The following is a 19,664-nucleotide window of genomic DNA, read 5'->3' as shown; positions in this document are numbered from 1 at the left end:
ATCACGTCAAGTGGTTTATTATCCGCACCACGCAACCCCGGAAGTGGTGGGGAATGTTAGAGAATGGCCAAGATTTTGTACAAAAAGGAACATAAAGAGCTGGGGCGACTCAGCGGGTCAGGCAACATCTCTGAAGAACGTCCTCCGGTGGCGTTTTGGGTCGGGACTCTTCCTCAGACTAACATTGATAAAAAAATAATTTACCTCCATAGATTCGGAATATTTAGCTGAAATTAAAACGTAATGACTATAAAACAAAATATTATTTTTGCATCAAAGTGTGCGGACAGTGTGACACACAGTTCCATAATTTATTTCGTTGATATGACAGATGATTGCGTTAGATAATTCAATCAATATTGTGAAATGTTCAGATTTAGAACAAATCCATGCAAAGCATGAGAACTTTCGAGGGACGCATCGAGTTTCCCTCCAGAACCTAATACCGGCTGCAACAGTCGGTTTGCAATGGTGCAGCCGTGCTCAAGTTTCGGAAAGAAACATTGTCCGCTTGCTAACCGCTCACATTTGGGCAGCGGGGAGTAATGCGTGGAGCGGGCTCGGGGTAGAAGGGGAAGCGGAGCGGGCTGCAGGTGAGACCGGCGGAGCCCCCCGCGCGCTCCAGGGATCGCCGCTAACGTGAGCGCGCGCCCGCTCGCCTTGCTTTGCAGCGCTTTGCAGCGCCGGCGTCTCCGGCACCATGAGCTGCAGCGGGGCAACTGGACGTCTGCGGAACGCAGCCCTGCCGACCTGCGAACTCGCCCTCTACCTCGCCGTCACCGTTGGATTCCACTTATACTCCTTCTACGAGGTGTTCAAAGTCTCCAGAAGTAAGGACGCGCTCCCTCTACTCGAGGGAGAGTTGACAAACCATGTGATAGCTATGTGTAGGAAAAGAACTGCAGTTGCTGGTTTATCATTTCAAATCCTTTAATTATCATGTTTCTCAGGTAGATCACCCTTACATGCATAAAAGGGAATTCGTTTGCCATTCAATTTTCTTCAGTTGCGCAAATATAAAATTGTTAGTGCTTAGTTGGGTCTTAAATTTGATGCCAATATAAATGTCTGAAGAAGGGTCTCGACCCGAAACGTCCCCCCTTTCCTTCTCTCCAGGGATGTTACCTGTTCCGCTGAGTTACTCCAGCTTTTTATGTCTATCACGTGATAGCTAAATACGCTGCATCAGTTAAAGTTGCAGACATTGTGCATCCTTATGCATATAGGTCAGGTTTCGTTTCTCCATTAAATATTATATCTGTAGGTCCGAAATATGCATCGAAACATTGCAGAAAAGACGAGAGGTTGAATTCAAAGTCTGGGAATTTGAAAAAACACCAGAAAATGTTGTACATTCAAAAAAGAGCCAATGTAAAAAGAAATTAAGGAGAGCGTAACATTCTTTAGGGATATTCCTTTTAATGCTGCTGACTCGTGTTTCCAGTCCTTTAAACAAAAGCATGAACACTCAGCTTCTCTTACTGGGGGCAAGAGATTCGTTTTTTGCTTTTACTTGCCATGCCATTTACAGCTAATGCGGAGGGAATTCTCGCATTTATCTGGGCAAGTAAAATATTTTATAACTAATTAATTAATTCTGAGGCTAATGTGACACATAATAATAAGGTAATCACCATGCACTGCAGCAATACACTTATCCCAAACACCAAAGCTAAATAGTACAATGAAATTGAAATGCTCCAGAATGATCGTGTCCACCACAGTTGGAGTGAAAATAATAATCAATTTGAAAACCGTGCAAATCATGCATGCAATGAGATAACTGTTCTTGAAATTGTGCTAACTGGGGCGTCAGATGTCAACCAATGCCAGGAGTGTTCTTACCCAATGCAAAGGATTTAAATGAGTGAGCCAGCAAGGATGCAGGTACAATTTCCAAGCTGGTAGAATTGATACACAAATGTTGAAAAGACGGTGCAGTTGAAAAAGTATTTCAACTTATCACTGCAAAAGAATTCAAGCTGAAGAGAACCAGGATAGTGATAAGATATATGCACTATTCATCCATTGAAACAAGTTTTGGCATTTATAATTAAACTAATCAGAATGTTTTTTTAAATTGCTGGCATTTTTTGTCTATAGTAGATTCCATTTCCAGAAGGATTTTAATGAACAAATGAATTATGTAGAGACATTAGAAGATAGCTTCAAGGTCATGAGAACTATGACCAGGTTTTTGATTGATTGATTGAAAGATCCATCATGGAAACAGGCTCTTTGGCCCTGTGAGTTCACGCCAACCATCGATCACACTAGTATCCCACTTTTGGATCCATTCTCTACACACAAGGGGCAATTTACAGAGGCATATTAAACTACAAACCCACAAATTTGTGTGAGGAAGCTAGAGTACCCGGAGGAAACCCACATCATCACAGGGAGAACGTGCAATCTCCACACAGGCAGCACCGGATGTTGGGATCGAACCTGGGTTTCTGGCATGGCGATGTAGGAATATGGGTCAAAACCAACCCATATTGATTTGATCCCTCAATTGCCAATGCGAATCCAAGTAATGTTTTTTTTAATTCATTTCTGAAGACTAATTTAAACAAAAGACATATGCAGTAAGGTCTGCAGTATGGGTGGGAACCTTTACACTACTGCTGCTAAACAAAAAGTTGTAATTTTCAATTGAACCAGGCCTAATGGCTTTATCATATCATATCATATCATATATATACAGCCGGAAACAGGCCTTTTCGGCCCACCAAGTCCGTGCCGCCCAGTGATCCCCGTACATTAACACTATCCTACACCCACTAGGGACAATTTTTACATTTACCCAGCCAATTAACCTACATACCTGTACGTCTTTGGAGTGCATGAAGAGTTCCTCTTCCCTTCGTGAACTTTCTGATACATCCATCAATGTAAGATTGTGTCCCTTGTTCAAGATAAACCCCCACACCTGAATTAAATAGTTCTTACCATCTATCATTTCAAATCCTTTAATTATCATGTTTCCAAGTAGAAAGGTCCACCAGAGGGTGTCGCACGATGGCTGTCTCACCTACAGTCTGTACTTTTCGAACTCTTGCTGTTTTTGGTAAATTTTAAAAGTTTGTGTAAATGTCCTCTGGTTTGTTTTCATGGGGGGTGGGGGAGTGGTCGGGGGAAGCTTTTTTTCAATCTCTTACCTTGCCGGAGATGCGATTGTTTTCCGGATCGTATCTCCGGTCGCTCTGCGGCCTAATATTGTGGAGCTGGAGGCCTTGCCTGGCACTGACTTTGAGCCTCCGCTAGGCCGTGGACTTAACATCTGAGCGTGCGATCCCTTGCCTGGGATCGATGCTCCAAAGCAGCCTGCGGATTTAACATCAAGGAGCTTGCAGTCTCGGGATGAGACCGATCGTGAGCTCCAAAGCTGCACGTGGTTCGACAAGCCGGGGTAGATCGTCGGTGCGGGGGGGGTGAAATTCCCCCCTCCCAATAGCCCTGACGAGGAAGGCCCGCCGCCGGCTATGGGAGTCAAGATCGGCCCGTCAACAGAAGGTCAGAGGCCCCCCAACCGCTGGAGGACAAAGAAGGGAGAGATTGAACTTGTTTTTCGCCTTCCATCACAGTGAGGAATGCGGAGGAGTCACTGTGGTGGATGTTCATGTTACAATGTATTTTGTGTGTCCTGTTGCTTTTTATTGTTACGAATGTATGGCAAATGAAGTTCCTCGTATGTTGTTAAACATACTTGGCTAATAAAGTATTATTGTGATTGTGATTATGATAACCCTTTCATGTATAAAAGGGAATTGGTTTGTCATTCAATTTTCTTCAGTTGTGCAAATATCAAATTGTTAGTGCTTAGTTGTGTCTTAAATTTGATGGAAGTATAAATAAGTCTGAAGAAGGGTCTCGACCCGAAACGTCACCCATTCCTTCTCTCCAGAGAGGCCGCCTGTCCCGCTGAGTTACTCCAGCATTTTGTGTCTACCTTCGATTTAAACCAGCATCTGCAGTTCTTTCCTACACATATATAATTTTTAAACTGTATTCATATGCAGCTATTATTATTCCTGTTGAATATATTGATCAGCAAAGTGTTACTCTTCTATCCACATATTAATGATGAAATGCAAAGGGTACAATCTTTGAAATATAACACTAGAGGGCAGACCATGAATGCACTCTGCAATTCATTTTGGAGCACACTGAAATTTTACTTTTTTGTCTTATTGGCTGATTTAATGTTTGTCAGTGTTTATTTCAGGACTGGTTCATTTGTCAGCTCTTTTCCATTATTTTTTTTTAAAGAACCCTTTTTTATTCAATGGACCAGTATTTATTCCTTCTCTTTTTTCCTTAACTTACACCCTTTTGTCTCTTGGTGGACACAAAATGCTGGAGTAACTCAGCGGGTCAGGCAGCATCTCTGGGGAGAAGGAATGGGTAGCAGTTTGGGTCAAGACCCTTCCCAAAAAGGTCACCCATTCCTTCTCTCCAGAGATGCTGCCTGACTCGCTGAGTTACTCCAGCATTTTGTGTCTACCTCCGATTTAAACCAGCATCTGCAGTTTTCTTTCCTACTCTTTTGTCTCTTTTTCATCTCTAACCATTGTCCATCCATCTGCCAATGTACCCCCCCCCCATTATCTATATCCACTTACCACTTGCCAGGCTTTGTCCCGCTCCCACTTTTTTTCCAGCTTTCGCCTCCCCTCCCACCTCCCCTCCCACCTCCCCTCCCACCTCCCCTAACTACAATCAGTCTGAAGAAGGGTCCCGGCTCAAAACGGCGCTTGTACATGCCCTCCATAGATGCTGCCTGACCCGCTGAATTATTACAGCACTTTGTATTTTACTCAAGATCCCAGAGTAAAATCCTTGTGTCTCCTCTTTATTCCTTTTACTTTCTTTATGTTTAATTTCTTATTCTCCACCTTCCTCAACCATTTTCCCTGTCATTAAATGTTTAAATACGATCTAATACTGTATTGCATTTCCTTGTGCATTAGTTGAAGCATGACTGGAGGCAGTACTAGTCTTATTACAGTATCACTGACTGAAAATGTTAGCTTTTATCACTTATTGGTTATTTTCACAGGCTGGAGAACAAATACAGCCCCAACACCATTTTGTACCGTAATACTCTACCCGTGGAACAAATGGAAGGTTCAATGTTAAATCCATGCTGAGTAAATTATTTCCATCATTCTCTCCAGCTATCTGGACATATTGATCTACTTCTTTCAGGTTGACTGGTGGTTCAAATCGATCAGGAGGCTTCTTGGGAAGGGGCCAATGCATTTCCTTCAGTTTCAGGCACACCAAGGGATTTGTTGCATTTCATTTGATAGCTATATTTGTTGGGCAAATGCCATGTGATCTTTGAACTACTAACCATTTATATGTAGGGATAAGAAATAGCTGTACCATCATATATGCTTTTTGCCTTTTGTGTGATGTAATGGAGACACAATACACATTTACTGATAGTAAAGAACATGTGGAAAGTTTTCTTAGTGATTTAACTGTGTAATCACAGTTGTACTATAATAATACCAAATGGCAGCTAAATTAGAATAATTGAAGCTGTGTAGTGCGGCACGTTGTCCACTGTTATCCTCATTAGACATTGTTTCTTATCTTATGTCAGGTGGCTTATCCAAACCTTATACTTACCATCAGCCTCATATTTTTTACTGTGTTGGAAATCCTTTCGGGTTGGGTTTAGCAGTATCTAGGAGTAGCCTTAAAACAACATCTTGGCTATTTTTTACCTGTTGCTTACTTTTTACCATAACCCCTGGCCTTCTTTCCCAACAGCTTGTTTTGTCTGTTCATCGGGTAATTTATTACCATAGCAGTGTAGGTGGCCTGAGGTATGTTCTGGGATGTGTAACACCTGCACTAATGATCGATTCATTAATAACTCATGAATAGCTTTTCACGTGGGCAAATTTGGAAGTGGTTTTCCTCTATGTGTTTTCCATCCATGATTCGACTAGGTGTGGAGATCCCTTTCCACTGCATTCTTGACATAATTAGAGTCTGCACAGATCAGAACTGGTTCAACTATATTCACATGTTTTAAAAATATTTTCTAGGGTTTTAGCATCAGCAAATTGTGCTTTTGGTTCCTGAATTAATGAGTTGTAACGCATGAGCTTGAAATTCTGTCAGATAAGAATTTACTTTTTATAATCCCTGCTCTGGCATGTAGCCAACTAGACTTGCTTTTCTGGTTCTCACCACATTTCAGAGTAATATATCAAAGGATATTGTGCTTCATTAGGCCATGAAGGAGATGGTTCATCCTCCATGACTAGTAAGGATTTCTAGGGTATGTAGGTTAATTGGCTGGGTAAATGTAAAAATTGTCCCCAGTGGGTGTGTAGGATAGTGTTAATGTACGGGGATCGCTGGGCGGCACGGACTTGGAGGGCCGAAAAGGCCTGTTTCCGGCTGTATATATATGATATGATATGATATGATAAGTCATAGCTTACAGGAACATATTTCCATTTTTCATATCTAACTGAGGTGGCTCTCTGTTCATTCCTTTTAAGTTATTATTTTGCGGAGGTGCAAATTGTGTTTGTATGATAATAGGCTTGTCTCCTGGCAGAGGTCTTACTGCTACAAGTATATGGAATACCAGAGTGAGACATTACACTGAGGCAGTAAATCTCTACCCTGTTAGGGTGAATTTGTATGAGGCATAGTGCATGGGAGCTTATGTTTCTTCGTCTTCATTATAATACATAGCTCAATTAGATTTGGGAGAGACACAGATTTGTGGAACAAGAGGTTTTTTAAGTCTCTTGTCCGGAGATTTATTGGTTGATTATTGCAGATTCAACTCAAAGATCACTGCTGGAACCCTTGTTGATTGTGATATATATTAGCAACACAGATGCTGAATGTGATATGTGGTTATGATGGGTGGTATGGTGGTGCAACAGTAGAGTTGTTGCCTTTCAACACTAAAGAGCTGGGTTTAATCCTAACTATGGGTACTTGTTTGTACGTTCTCCCCGTGATCTGCATGGGTTTTCTCTGGGATCTTCGGTTTCCTCCCACACTCCAAAGACGTAGAGGTTTGTAGGTTAATTGGCTTGGTATAATTGTAAATTGCCCCTTGTGTGAGGAGGATAGTGTTAATGTGTGGGAATCGCTGGTCGGTGTGGAATCGGTGGGCCTGTTTCCACACCATATCTCTAAAACTGAAACTAAAGACTTGAATGTACATGTATGAGGTTTGATTGGTAAGTTTGTAGAAAACACCAAAGTTGGTGTTGTGGATGGGAAGGAAGTTTGTTGAAGGCTATAGCAGGATAGAAATCAGATGGAAAGTTGGGCAAAGCATTTGGAGATGACAGTGCAAGGTTTGATATTTGGGGAAGTCAGATGGGTTTAGAGCATGCTTGTTTATTTTTTATGCTTCTTGCACTAGAATATCCAGCTCCCTCTGACCTTCACTTATTTGCAGTCTCACTCCTTTTAGATAATAATCCACCTTTTGTTTTGATTGATTGAAAGATACAGCATGGAAACAGGCCCTATGGTGCACTAAATCCACGGCGACCGTCAAATCACCTATTTCCATAGTTTTACTTTATCTCACTTTTGCATCCACTCCTTACACACCAGGGACAATTTACAGAGGTCAAGTAATCCACAAACTTTTAAATTGTCTTACTAGATTGCCAGACCTTACACTGCCCAACATAAAACACCATTTGCCAGGCTTTTGCCAATCATTCAAACTATTTCCCGTTGTCGAACCGCAATGCCCACATGCCCTTCACCTATTTTTTGTATCATCTGTAAACTTGAAAACCTTACATTTTGTAGACTCCTCTAGATCGTTCGTGTAGATAGTAAACAATTGAGGGCCTAGAATCAATGCCTATGGTACTCCATAAGTTATATCCCACCTGGCCTGAAAATGACCTATTTATCCCAACTCTTTGTTTTTTCTTTGACAACCAGTTTTCAAGTCATGCTAATATACTTTCTCCAATACCTTGGGTGCTTAATTAATAATAATAATAATAATAATGCATTTTATTTATATAGCGCTTTTCATATACTCAAAGACGCTTTACAGAGATTACTAGAACATAGGTAAATGAATAAATAGATAAATAAGTAAATAAATAAATGAACAGAGAAAGGAGACAGAAGGTGAGGTGACCTTCAGTGGTTGAAGGCAGTACTGAACAGGTGAGACTTCAGCGATGTTTTGAATGTGGTGAGTGTGGGGGAGTCTCTAACGGTTTGGGGTAGTGAGTTCCATAGGGTGGGAGCAGCGATGGAGAAAGCCCAGTCCCCCCAGGATCTGAGTTTAGTCCGAATGTGGGGGGATAGGAGATTGGCAGCGGCAGAGCGGAGGGTGCAGGTGGGAGTGTGCCTGTGGAGGAGGTCGGTCAGGTAGGATGGGGCCAGGTTATGGAGGGCTTTGTAGGTTATGAGGAGGATTTTGTACTGGATTCTCTGGGGGATGGGGAGCCAGTGGAGTTTATAAAGGATGGGGGTGATATGGTCACGGATCGAGGTGTGTGTGAGTAGACGGGCAGCGGAGTTTTGAATGTATTGAAGTTTATTGATGATTTTTGAGGGTGCGCCATAGAGGAGGCTGTTGCAGTAGTCCAGACGGGAGGTGATGAAGGCGTGGATGAGGGTTTCTGCAGCTGTGGAGGAGAGGGATGGACGGAGATGGGCAATGTTTTTGAGGTGGAAGAAGGCTGTCTTTGTGATGTGTTTGATGTGTTTGTCGAAGGAGAGGGTTTGATCAAGGATGATTCCAAGATTCCGGATGTGAGGTGAGGTGGATACTGGGAGACCATCAATGTTGAGGATGAAGTTTTGGGTGGATTTGGTGAGCGTTTTTGGACCAATGATGATGATTTCAGATTTGTTGCAATTGAGTTTGAGGAAGTTTGATTGAAGCCAAGATTTTATTTCAGTAATGCAGTTTGTCAGTGTAGAGTGTGTGGTAGGGGAGATTGACTTGGTGGAGATGAGGAGCTGGATATCATCGGCGAAGCAGTGGAAGTTGAGACCATGACGGCGGATTAATTGACCAAGGGGGAACAGGTAGAGGATGAAGAGGAGGGGGCCAAGGACTGAGCCTTGGGGGACACCTTGGGGGAGGGGAGCGGTGGGGGATTTACAGTTGTTAATGGAGATGAACTGGTGTCTGTCAGAGAGGTAAGATTTGAACCAGGATAGGGCTGTGCCGGTGATGTTAAGGGAGGTTTCAAGTCGGGTGAGGAGAATGGAGTGATTTGTGGTGTCAAAGGCGGCGCTGAGGTCAAGTAGGATGAGGATGTTGAGGTTGCCAGCGTCGGAGGAGAGGAGAATGTCGTTTGTGATTTTGAGGAGCACAGTTTCAGTACAGTGGTTTGAGCGGAATCCGGATTGGAAAGTTTCATACAGGTTATTGGTAGAGAGGTGGTATTTGAGTTGGGAAGCTACAGCACGTTCCAAAACTTTGGACAGAAAGGGTAGGTTTATGCACCAGTCTCTTATGTGACCCTTGTCAAATGCCTTTTGGAAATCTAAACACACTCCTTATGCAGGTTCCCCTCATCAACTTTCTCTGTGACATCCTCAAAGAATTCAATCAGATTTGTCAAACATGATTTACCTTACGTGCAACCATGGAGACACAAAATAATTCAGATCCTGAAATCTAGGCCAATAAATAATCTGATGCAGGGCCTCGATCCAAAATGTCAAGCAATCCTTTGCCTCCACAGTTACTACTTGACCCTCTGAGTCTTTAATGGCTTGTTTTTTTGGCATTATATTCTAGCATCTGCAGTTTCTTGTGTTTCCATAGTTGCTAAACTAATTGGCCAATAATTCACTGCATTTTGTTGTCTTTCCTTTTGACAAGGGTGTTTCATTTACTGGTTCCAATCTTCTAGTACCCTCCCAGAATTTGAGTTATGAAAAACTTCTATCCATGGTTCCGCTATCTTAGGTTTAGGTTTATTATTATCATATGTATCGAGGTACAGTGAAAAGTTTTGTTTTGCATCCTATCCAAACAAATATACCATACAGAGAGACAATCAGTTCAAACCCAAGAACAATATATAGAGCAATGGGAAAGTTACAGACTGCAGAATAAATTCCCTGCAGTCACTTTCTTTAAAACTCCTTGGGAGATGGTGGTTGACTCCTGGTGATTTATGAACTTTAGCCCCATGTGATTGGGATGTTTTCAAGTTCCTCTCTGATATTTGAATTCAGCCCATGCGTTATTTGGGGATATTTCAAATGTGCTCCATATATATATATGCAAAAAAATACTTTAATATATCTACTATTTCTTCATGGCCTGTTATTAATTAACCAACCCTGTTCTCCAGGGGTCCTACACTTCTTAACCCCCTTGTCTTCCTTTATATATCCAGGTACATTTATCTGGTTGTTTTGATAATTAAGTTTTCTCTCATAATCAATTTTCTTCTTTCATATGAGCTTTTTGCTGCTGGATCCTAAAATTTCCTCATGGCCTTGTCGCTTTGTTTGCTCCACTGTCCAAAGTAAGTTTATCCTCGACCTCCTTTATTAACCACAGAATGTGCCTCTTTCTCATGGAATCCCTCATTCTTGGTGGGATGAACTTCTGAGTGTTATGGACCAGCTAATTGAACATCTGCCACAGTTCATCCACTGATTTGTCTCATAGCTTATTTTCTCAGTCCATCATACACAATTCAACCTTCATACATACCATTGTTATTTATGTAAAGACAATGGTATTGGTGATGTGATGTTCACCCTCAACCCACATCTGGAATTCTATCATATTGTGCTCACTACCTCCTGGCGAATCTTTAACCACAAATCCTCATTTATACTTACTCATTAGCCACGATCAAATCTAAAATGTTCCCAAGTAGGTTCCGAAACATACCGCTCTAAGAAGCAATCCCTGGTGCACTCCACAAATTCTTCTTCTCAGATGCCCTTGCCAGTTTGGTTTGTCCACTCAATATGTAGGTTAAAATCTTCCACGACAATTGCAGTTGCCATCAAACAGCCCCAAAATATGTTCCCATTGATGCTCCACTCTATCAAGACCTGTAGACGAAATTTTCCCCTGCAGTTCATGATTTCAGCTCAAACCAAAGATACTAGAGGAGCAAGATGAACCACTCCGTCAAAATCGCCCATACTGAAGTGTAGTACGCAAAGGAGCGTAACATCTGCCATTTTAGTAAGCAAAACCCGCCGTTCGCTATGCCTCTCATAGTGTAATCAGTGCTTTGGGGGAACAGTATGTGTGATGATAACATAAAAATGCAGAATATATATCATCTATCAATTCACAGATTTTTGTTATTTTTCTTTTTAAATGTTTCTGCAAGTTTCTGCCTACTAAAATGGCACCATGACATACTATGGTTTTTAGGGTCGAGTGGTCTATCTTGCTCTGCTCTCTTATCTTTGTCTCAAACTGATCCCACATCACCATTATCTGCCTCTATATCATGACAACACCTCTCTGATATTTTCCTTGAGGAACAACACTACCATGGTTTCCTGCCCATTGGCCTGTGGTGTTGGAATATTGTGTAAACTGGAATATTAAGCACCCAGTTCTGGCCACCCTGCAGATACATGCTCATAATAATGTTTAGATCACACTCATATGCCACATGCTTAACTTGTTTGTTTTACTAGCTCTCAATTTCGTGTGTGCAGCATACTTTTGTTTACCTTTTCTGTCCTCAGTTTGTCACACCTCACTTGGAAATGTACCGTTCCCAATCCCTTGTCATTGCTCTCCCATTTCCATTCTTTGTGCCTCTTCTCCTCTCCTATTTAGTTTAATGCCCTGTCTATAATTATATTTACCAGCGTATTAACCCAGCATGATTTGGCTGAAGTCCTTCCCACGGAATAGCTCTTGCCTTCCTTAGCACCGGTGCCAATGTCCAATGAAGTGGCACCCATATCTACATGCTTTAAGCCAGACATTTACCTCACTCATGTTATTTACCTTTTGCATATGGTTCAATTCACAACCCAGAGATTATCACACAGGCATAAATCTTCAAAGTGTTAGGGCTTGTTAGAGTGGTTTGTAACCTTAGAGTACAAAAGCAGATAGTTTTGTTGAAACTTTGCATGTCAATGGTGGGAACACAACACTTTAGGAGCGATATTGAAGGTCCAAGGAAGGGTGCAGTGTTCATGTAATGGAGGTGAAAGCAGAATTGATCAGAGGCTTCAAATTGAAGTTGTTACGTACTTGAGGGAGAACAAGTACCTAACAAGGCAGGATTATGGGGAAAGAGCAGTGGAGACAGACAGATGGGACCGCTCTATGGGGGACCAACAAGGCCTCCTTCGGTACTGAATCAAATAGCTGATTGCATTTCAGTAACAGAAAATAGAACAATTGACATGCCTCGGTTAAGCACATCTCTTTTTTATAATTGATTCCACTGGGCATTGGTAATTTTTCTTTGGCTGGTTTGTCCTAATGGTGAGGCTAACACAATTAATAATTTCAGCATAGACTTTCAGAATTGCAAATGCATAGTTCATTGCAGGAGTCTGGAATTGCTGTCTGATGTGGCACACTTTTCTGGAAGCTGAAGAATGCTGGTATCTCATTAAGGGATTTTCCTTTTTAATGACAAGGAAAATCTTAACTACGGCCCAAGAGCCTTGGGCACTATAATTTAATAATAACAATGTGGTCTTTTTCCTGCAGATTTTAGTTATTGTCGGTGATTTAAGAAAAAATACATTTCATTTTCTCTCTTAAACCAGTTATCTTAATTCTATATTTATTTATTCCATATGGTTTGATTTTGAATTTACAATTCCAAGACACTTCCCCAATTCTGCAATTCTTGTTTAAATGATGCGATCGATTACACTGTAATTTTGGTCACAGATGCACCAGTGTTGTGTTTTGTGTCTTCCTTTGAAATCTGAGGTCTGATTAAATTGTTCAATGGGCATCAAGAGGCAATGGTTGGAGTCATAACTTGCACAAAGGGAAATTATGTGGATTTTGGTCAATCACCTACCCATGACTCAATAGCATTACTAAGGTAGAGCCCTCCTTCATCCTCTTCTGGGGTTGAGGTAAAAGATTATCATAGATCTGAAACTCAACTGGCAGGCTACAAGGTTAGGTCAGAAGCTAGAGCAACAAACAAACTGCTGGAGGAACTCAGTGGGTGGAGGGTCATCTATGGGTGGATGGGGAAAGGAACTGTCAATGTCTTGGGATGATCCACTCCTGATGCAGGATGTCAACCTGAAATGTTGATAGTTCCTCCCCCCTTCCCTTCACAGGTGCTGCCTGATCCACCAGTTCCTCCAGCAGTTTGATTTTTGCTTCAGATTCCAGCTTCTCTAGTCGATATGCCAGAAACTCACCTCATCACACATCCTGGAGGGTATTTCATCATGTCCATGATGTGCCTTTTTATGAATGTGATGGAATGCCCTCCACATAAAGCAGGCTATTTAAGGGCAACACGGTGGCGCAGAGATAGAGTTGCTGCCTTACAGCGCCAGAGACCTGGGATCGATCCTGACTACAGGTGCTGTCTGTAAGGCATTTGTACGTTCTCCCTGTGGGTTTTCTCTGGGTGTTCCGGTTTCCTCCCACATTCCAAAGACATACAGGTTTGTAGGTTAATCGGTTTTGGTAAAGATTATAAATTGTTCCTGGTGTGTAGGATAGTGTTAGTGTACGTGGATTGCTGGTCAGCGCGGACCCGGTGGGCCGAAGGGCCCATTTTCACACTGTATCTCTAAAGTTAACAAAACTTTGAGTGACGACTGATTCACTCCCCTAATCATTTACTTTTACCATGCCTATCACGGGTGTACTGTGTACCATCTATGCTGTGCGATTATCATCTAGGCTACTCTGATAGTGCTTGGAACTTAACCACCAAGAAGAACAAGGATAGAAGGCACATAAAATCACTACATCCTGCAGCAAGTGTACACTATTACACATCATCCTGATTTGGAAATATGTTGCTGTAACTTTATTTTTGCTGGGTATAAATCCTGGAAACTCCTGGGATTGCAGCTGTTCAAAAGTTGTTGAATTGCTCACCACCATCCTTTCAGAGACCGGTTGCAAATGGGCAATAAATGCTCTTCGTGTCAGTGATGCTGGTTCGGAAATAATGAATAAAAATGACTGAAAGGAACATTAAGCATAAAGGCTCATGAAGTGTCAAGACAAATGCAAGTGTATTGACCAGTGGCAAAATCCAGGCCAGTATTTCACTATAATTTTTTATCAGGATCAATATCTTGTTACGCATTATTCATAGGGGGATTGATTACTTGAAATGTTTGTTGAATATTTTTGTGTGAAATGAAATATAATCCCTCAGAATAGAAGATTTAGAGCTGGAATGATTTGGAAATGCTGCATTTAGTAGTGAGTTGTTGTTTCGAATTTGCTGTGAAGCACTGATCTGCTTTATATCTTTATTTCTGGTCTTAGAAAGAACGACATTTAAACAAAAATCCTGCTTTATCATTGTCTCCCTATCTTCCACCTCTCATATTTCTGAATAGAACCATTCTTCCACTAGACAGTATTCTATAACTCCTGGACAAAAGATTAATAATCTGCGCCATAAAAAAATTCACATCAGTCCTACTTGCAAATGAGAAATTTGACTTGCACATTACGTACTTTGAAAGTGATTCTTTAGTTATGCAAACATATTGATTTATAAGCCACAGAGGTAATAAAGTATTACTGCTTTTAACATACATGAAATATAAGAGGTTATTTAAGGTTTTAATACTCATCAAAAAACTAGCAGTCAATTATTTACGTAGGATAACGTTGCTGGTGTTAATATTTTAAAATTATCTGTAAATTATTACAGATGTAAAATACTGCTGATGCTGAAAATCTGAAATGTGCTGGAAACAGGTTGCAGCGCCTGTGGAGAATGGACACACATAGGATTGATTACTCATTTTTAGCACAATATTAAACAGAATTTCATATTTCTTACCAATTCCTGCCTAATACATTCATTTGGAATCAGCTCAGAGTACGAAATTGTTAAACCTTAATTTTTGAATTTGTTACACAGGTCTAGGATAATATTTCAATGCATTTGTAAGGCACCATTTTAAAAGTATCCTAAAGATGGTTTCTCACTGTGAGAGATTCTCAATGGTGTCATGATTTAAAATGTCAATCAGAATACAATCCAATGGCAGAGAGCTGCGGATATTCTCTCGTACTTGGCTTTTCAAAAGATTATTTCGGCACTGCAACTTTTGGTTAAAATCATATCTTAAAATTTAACTCCATGTGAAAATCTCAAACACTTTTTATATATTTAAATATATCGTGAAAATCCATTGATTAATTGAAGGTCACATTTTGCTGTAAAAAGACGTCTCTGACAGATTATTTTCTAAACCTGTTCACTAAGCAGGTGGCGAGCACCTGTGTGTATACAGTAAACTCTCTCAAGAGTTATAAAATTGTAAAACCTCAGTTTGAATTATATCAGATTGAATTAATGGAAACACCTGTATTTTCTGTGGATGATGAAGAGGGCCCAATATTTTGTTTCTTTGACATCTGTTGATTCCGTTGCAAGTCACCTCTAAATCAGTTGCGTATTTGGCTTGTTCAACTTGAGAGTCTTGTGATTTGATGGTATATATTTCAATACTTTTGGATAAATGTATCCTTGTCAGTTTGTCAAAAGCATTTGGAGAAAACCCTTACTGTTTCACTTTACAAACCCCTCTTCCCTGGCACTCTCTCAAAGAAGATTGAGGAAGTTGTCATTGTAGGGGATTTTAATTTTACCAATATAGACTGGGGCTGTCACAGTGCTAAAGGCTTAGATGGGTGGAATTTGTCAAATGTGTTCAGGAAAGTTTCCTCAGGCAATATACAGATGGCTCTACAAGGGAGAGGGCAAAGGTTGACCTACTCTTATGAAACAAGGAAGGGCAAGCGGATAAAGTGTTAGTGGATGAGCCTTTTGGGACTGGCGACCACAGTTCTATTAGCTTTAAAATAGTTATGGGTAAGAACAGGACAGGCCCACAAGTTAAAATGTTCAATTGGGCCAAGGCCAACTTTGGCAGTATTAGACAGGGGCTTGCTAAAGTCGATTGGAGTAGGTTATTTGCGGGGAAAGAAATGTCCGGAAAGTGGGATGCTTATAAAAGTGCGATGATGAGTTCAGGGCTTGCATGTTCCTGTTGGAGTGAAGGGCAAGGCAGGGTAAGAAGGGCAAGGAAGCTTGAATGATGAGAGAAATTAAGGCTCTCGGAAAAAGAAGGTGGCAGTTATAGAGAGCTGGGATCAGATGTATCCCTGGAGGTGTTTCAGTGTTGAAGGAAATCAGGAGGGCAAAAAGGGGACTGGAGATAACTCTGGCAGATAGTATGCAAAATTTTAAGAGATTTTTTAAGTACATTAAGGGGAAGAGTGTAACTAGCAAGAGAATAGGGGCTCTCAGAATACAAAGCAGTCATCTCTGTGGGGAGCCACAGGAGATGGGCAAAGTCCTCAATGATTATTTCTCCTCTGTTTGTACCATGGAGAAAGGCATGAAGACGGGAAGTTAGAATGGTTAATGGAGATGTCTTGAGGACAGTCTGTATTACGGCCGAGGAGGTTTGGAAGGCGTATGGCTTATGAAGGTAGACAAATCTCCTGGATATATCTGAGGACAAAATGAGAAGCTAAAGAAGAAATTGCAGGAGCCCTGGCTAAGATGTATGAATCATCATTAGACATTGGTGAGGTGCTGGAAGACTGGGGGATGGCTGATGTTGTGCCTCTATTTAAGAAGGGCTACAAGGAAAAGCCTTGGAACTTTAGGTCGGTGAGCCCAACATCTGTTGTAGGCAAGTTACGGGAGAGGATTCTGAGGGATAAGCTATATATGCATTTGGATAGTCAGCATGGTTTTGTACGTGGGAGATTGTGTCTTACGAATCAAATTTTGCTTTTTGAAGATGTAACCAAAAAGATTGATGAGGTCAAAGCCATAGACATTGTTGAAATAGCCTTCAGCAAGGTATTTTATAAGATTCCACATGTAGCCATTGGAAGGTTGCAAATCAATAGAGAATTAACTTTGTGGACAGAAATGGAGGATGATGGTGGAAGGGTGATTTTTGGATTGGAGGCTTTTAAACATTAAAAAAAGCACCCTTTTAAAAATAATAAATCCACAAAGCCTTTTAAAGCATTATTCAACCCAATTGTTTGCGTTACTAAATGGCTTATAGTGTGGCATAAGTAAAGTGGTCTATGTATCCTTTCTACAAGAGATCTGAGTTGGATTGACAAAATAATTTACAAAAGTTGTAATTGTAAGGATCTTTAATATTAGAGGGCACAGGAAATTTTGTAAAAATCGAATTCCATGGTGCATTTGGACAAACATAGATTGTTTTCTTTGGAATGTCAGATGCTGTGGGGAGACCTGATAGAAATATATCAAATTATAAGATGGGTAGACAGTCAGAACCTTTTTCCAAGGGTGGAAATGTCAAAGACAAGAGGGCATAGTTTTAAGGTGGGAGAGACAAAATTTAAAGGAGATGTATAGGGCAAGTTTTCTTTGTACAGATGGTAGTGAGTGCCCAGAAAGCGCTGCCAGGGGCGGTGGTAGTGGCAGATACGATAGTGGCATTTGAGAGGCTTTTAGATGGGCATATGGATATGCAGGATATGGAAGGATATGGATCATATGCGAGCAGAAAAAGTTAGTTTAACTTGGCACAGACATTGTGGACTAGAGGACCTGGTCCTGTGCTGTACTGTTCTAAGTTTCATGTTCTCTGTTGGAATAGCTGTTTTGAGAACTGACAGTCTGCTAATCTTTGCATCATCATGTAATGGAATTTCGTCCAAAAGACTTGTTTTTTTGGATGACAATAAAGGTTATTCTGATTCTGATTCTGTAAATTGACGATGTGATGTCAAATATTTCTTCACTCCACCTACCTATTTTGCACTCTGACCATCTGTATTTTACCTACTAACAATTTTTGTTGTGATTTTGATGTGTTGATGTCTTCTTTTGTATATCACCTGTGGACAATTTATATATAAATAACAATTGTACTTTTTCGTTAATGCCCCACTAAAGCCATTTTAGGTTAATTCAGACATTATTTATTTTAGGAGCAACATCTGCAATTGGATATGTACTGTGAAAAAAAATTGATAATAAACTTAGGAGTTAATGATTATAGATTTCTTCCTGCATTAGCAGATGGTATTTTTTTAAAACTTTCCGCAAGTGCACCTTTCAGAAGGCAGAAAAGCAATGATGGGCAACTGATGCAAATTTAGCAGCTTGGCTTCAAAGCCATTCTCTGAATGCTTGAGTTCCTGAACAGACTGAATGTGATTAAAATCAACATTTTTTCCAAAAGGTGAAAGAGTGATGTTTAAGATGTTTGAGCACCACATCAGTTTCACCAGAGTTAATTTCCAATGATGCCAAGAGAAAGATGTAGGAAAAGTGTTTTGTGGTGCTTTTGTTAAAGTAGCTTTGGAAAGACTCACTTGCCGAGTTCAGTTTAATGTATCTGAGATTTTAAATTTAGTACAGTAAACAAAGTGTGCAATCAGCAGCAGTGATCAGGAATTGTTATTTGATAAACAGACTGTCAGAGTTTAAGTTCGACAGTAAAGTATTATCCATGGCGAAAGTATTGAACAAAGATAAGCTGATGTATTAGGTTTGAATCAAAACTTTAGTTAAATTTGAGATTAAAGTATCTGTTAAATTCTTACATTAATAAATCTTTTTGAGTATTGTATTTTTTTCGCTGATACATATGAGTTCATAATATCAGACTGCATATCTGCAAGTGCAATAAATGCTTTGCGATTCACAAGGGGAAATCTACAGAGACATTTAAGCCAACCAACCTTATTCCCAGCACGGTATTTATATATTAAAGAGAAGTGGTGCAAGCAAAAATACAACTCTGAAATATTCTATTGTTTTCCAAAAATTTGTTTAAAAAAGTAAAATTGATCTGATTTTTCTGTTGATTGATGTAAAATTAATCTTTTAAAATTATAGGATAAAATACAGTTCCCAATAGAGTAAAATGATAAACTGAGTTGTTTTATGATTCATTAATTAAAGTGATAATTACAGAGAACAGTACCTTCTGTTAATCAATTTTTCCATTTGCTCATACCAGGCTGGACTGTGAGCCATTGAAAACGCCATCGCTTATGCTGTTATATATTGTTTCTATTTTTATATTAAAATGATCAATGCCTTAGTGTGACTTGCATGGATTTTGTGATAGAACATCAGTAAAGCTATCAGCATCACCGAGATAATGGAGTAAATGAGGTACCATCCTTTTGCATCTAAAGGCATTTAACAATAAGGCCAGTGATTTATTGTTGGAGCTATTTCCTTGAAAGGATCAGTCATGCTCTTCATATTACCCAACCTTGTCCATTACTGTTTTTCAGATATTTACTGAAGTTCCCATTCAATGATTTAATCTTTGTTTCAAGTAATATTTGTGAAAAATATTTCATAATTCTAAGTTCCTTATCAGTCCTTGTTACTGCACTGGCAACTGGGCAACTGCAACAAAAAAAATTCCATTTGATATCTTTGAAGATTCTTTTTTCATTTTTTTTCCTTCATAAATGGGAA

The 19,664-nt window shown here is 40.2% G+C and overlaps 1 protein-coding gene across 1 annotated transcript in view; it reads left to right on the top strand.

Annotated features, from left to right (window-relative positions):
* Positions 1-499: 499 nt before the first annotated feature.
* The window catches only part of hhat (hedgehog acyltransferase), a 130,438-nt gene continuing 111,273 nt past the window's right edge, over positions 500-19,664 (top strand). Inside the window, exon 1 of the mRNA XM_078405812.1 lies at positions 500-830. Coding sequence (XP_078261938.1) covers positions 701-830 — 130 coding nt within the window. The 5' untranslated portion in view covers positions 500-700. The remainder of the gene's footprint in view (positions 831-19,664) is intronic.

The sequence above is a fragment of the Rhinoraja longicauda genome, chromosome 9 (assembly GCF_053455715.1).
Source record: "Rhinoraja longicauda isolate Sanriku21f chromosome 9, sRhiLon1.1, whole genome shotgun sequence".
Taxonomy (NCBI): domain Eukaryota; kingdom Metazoa; phylum Chordata; class Chondrichthyes; order Rajiformes; family Arhynchobatidae; genus Rhinoraja; species Rhinoraja longicauda.
Note: the sequence above shows the minus strand (reverse complement) of the source record. Positions and strands in the feature narration are given on the sequence as shown.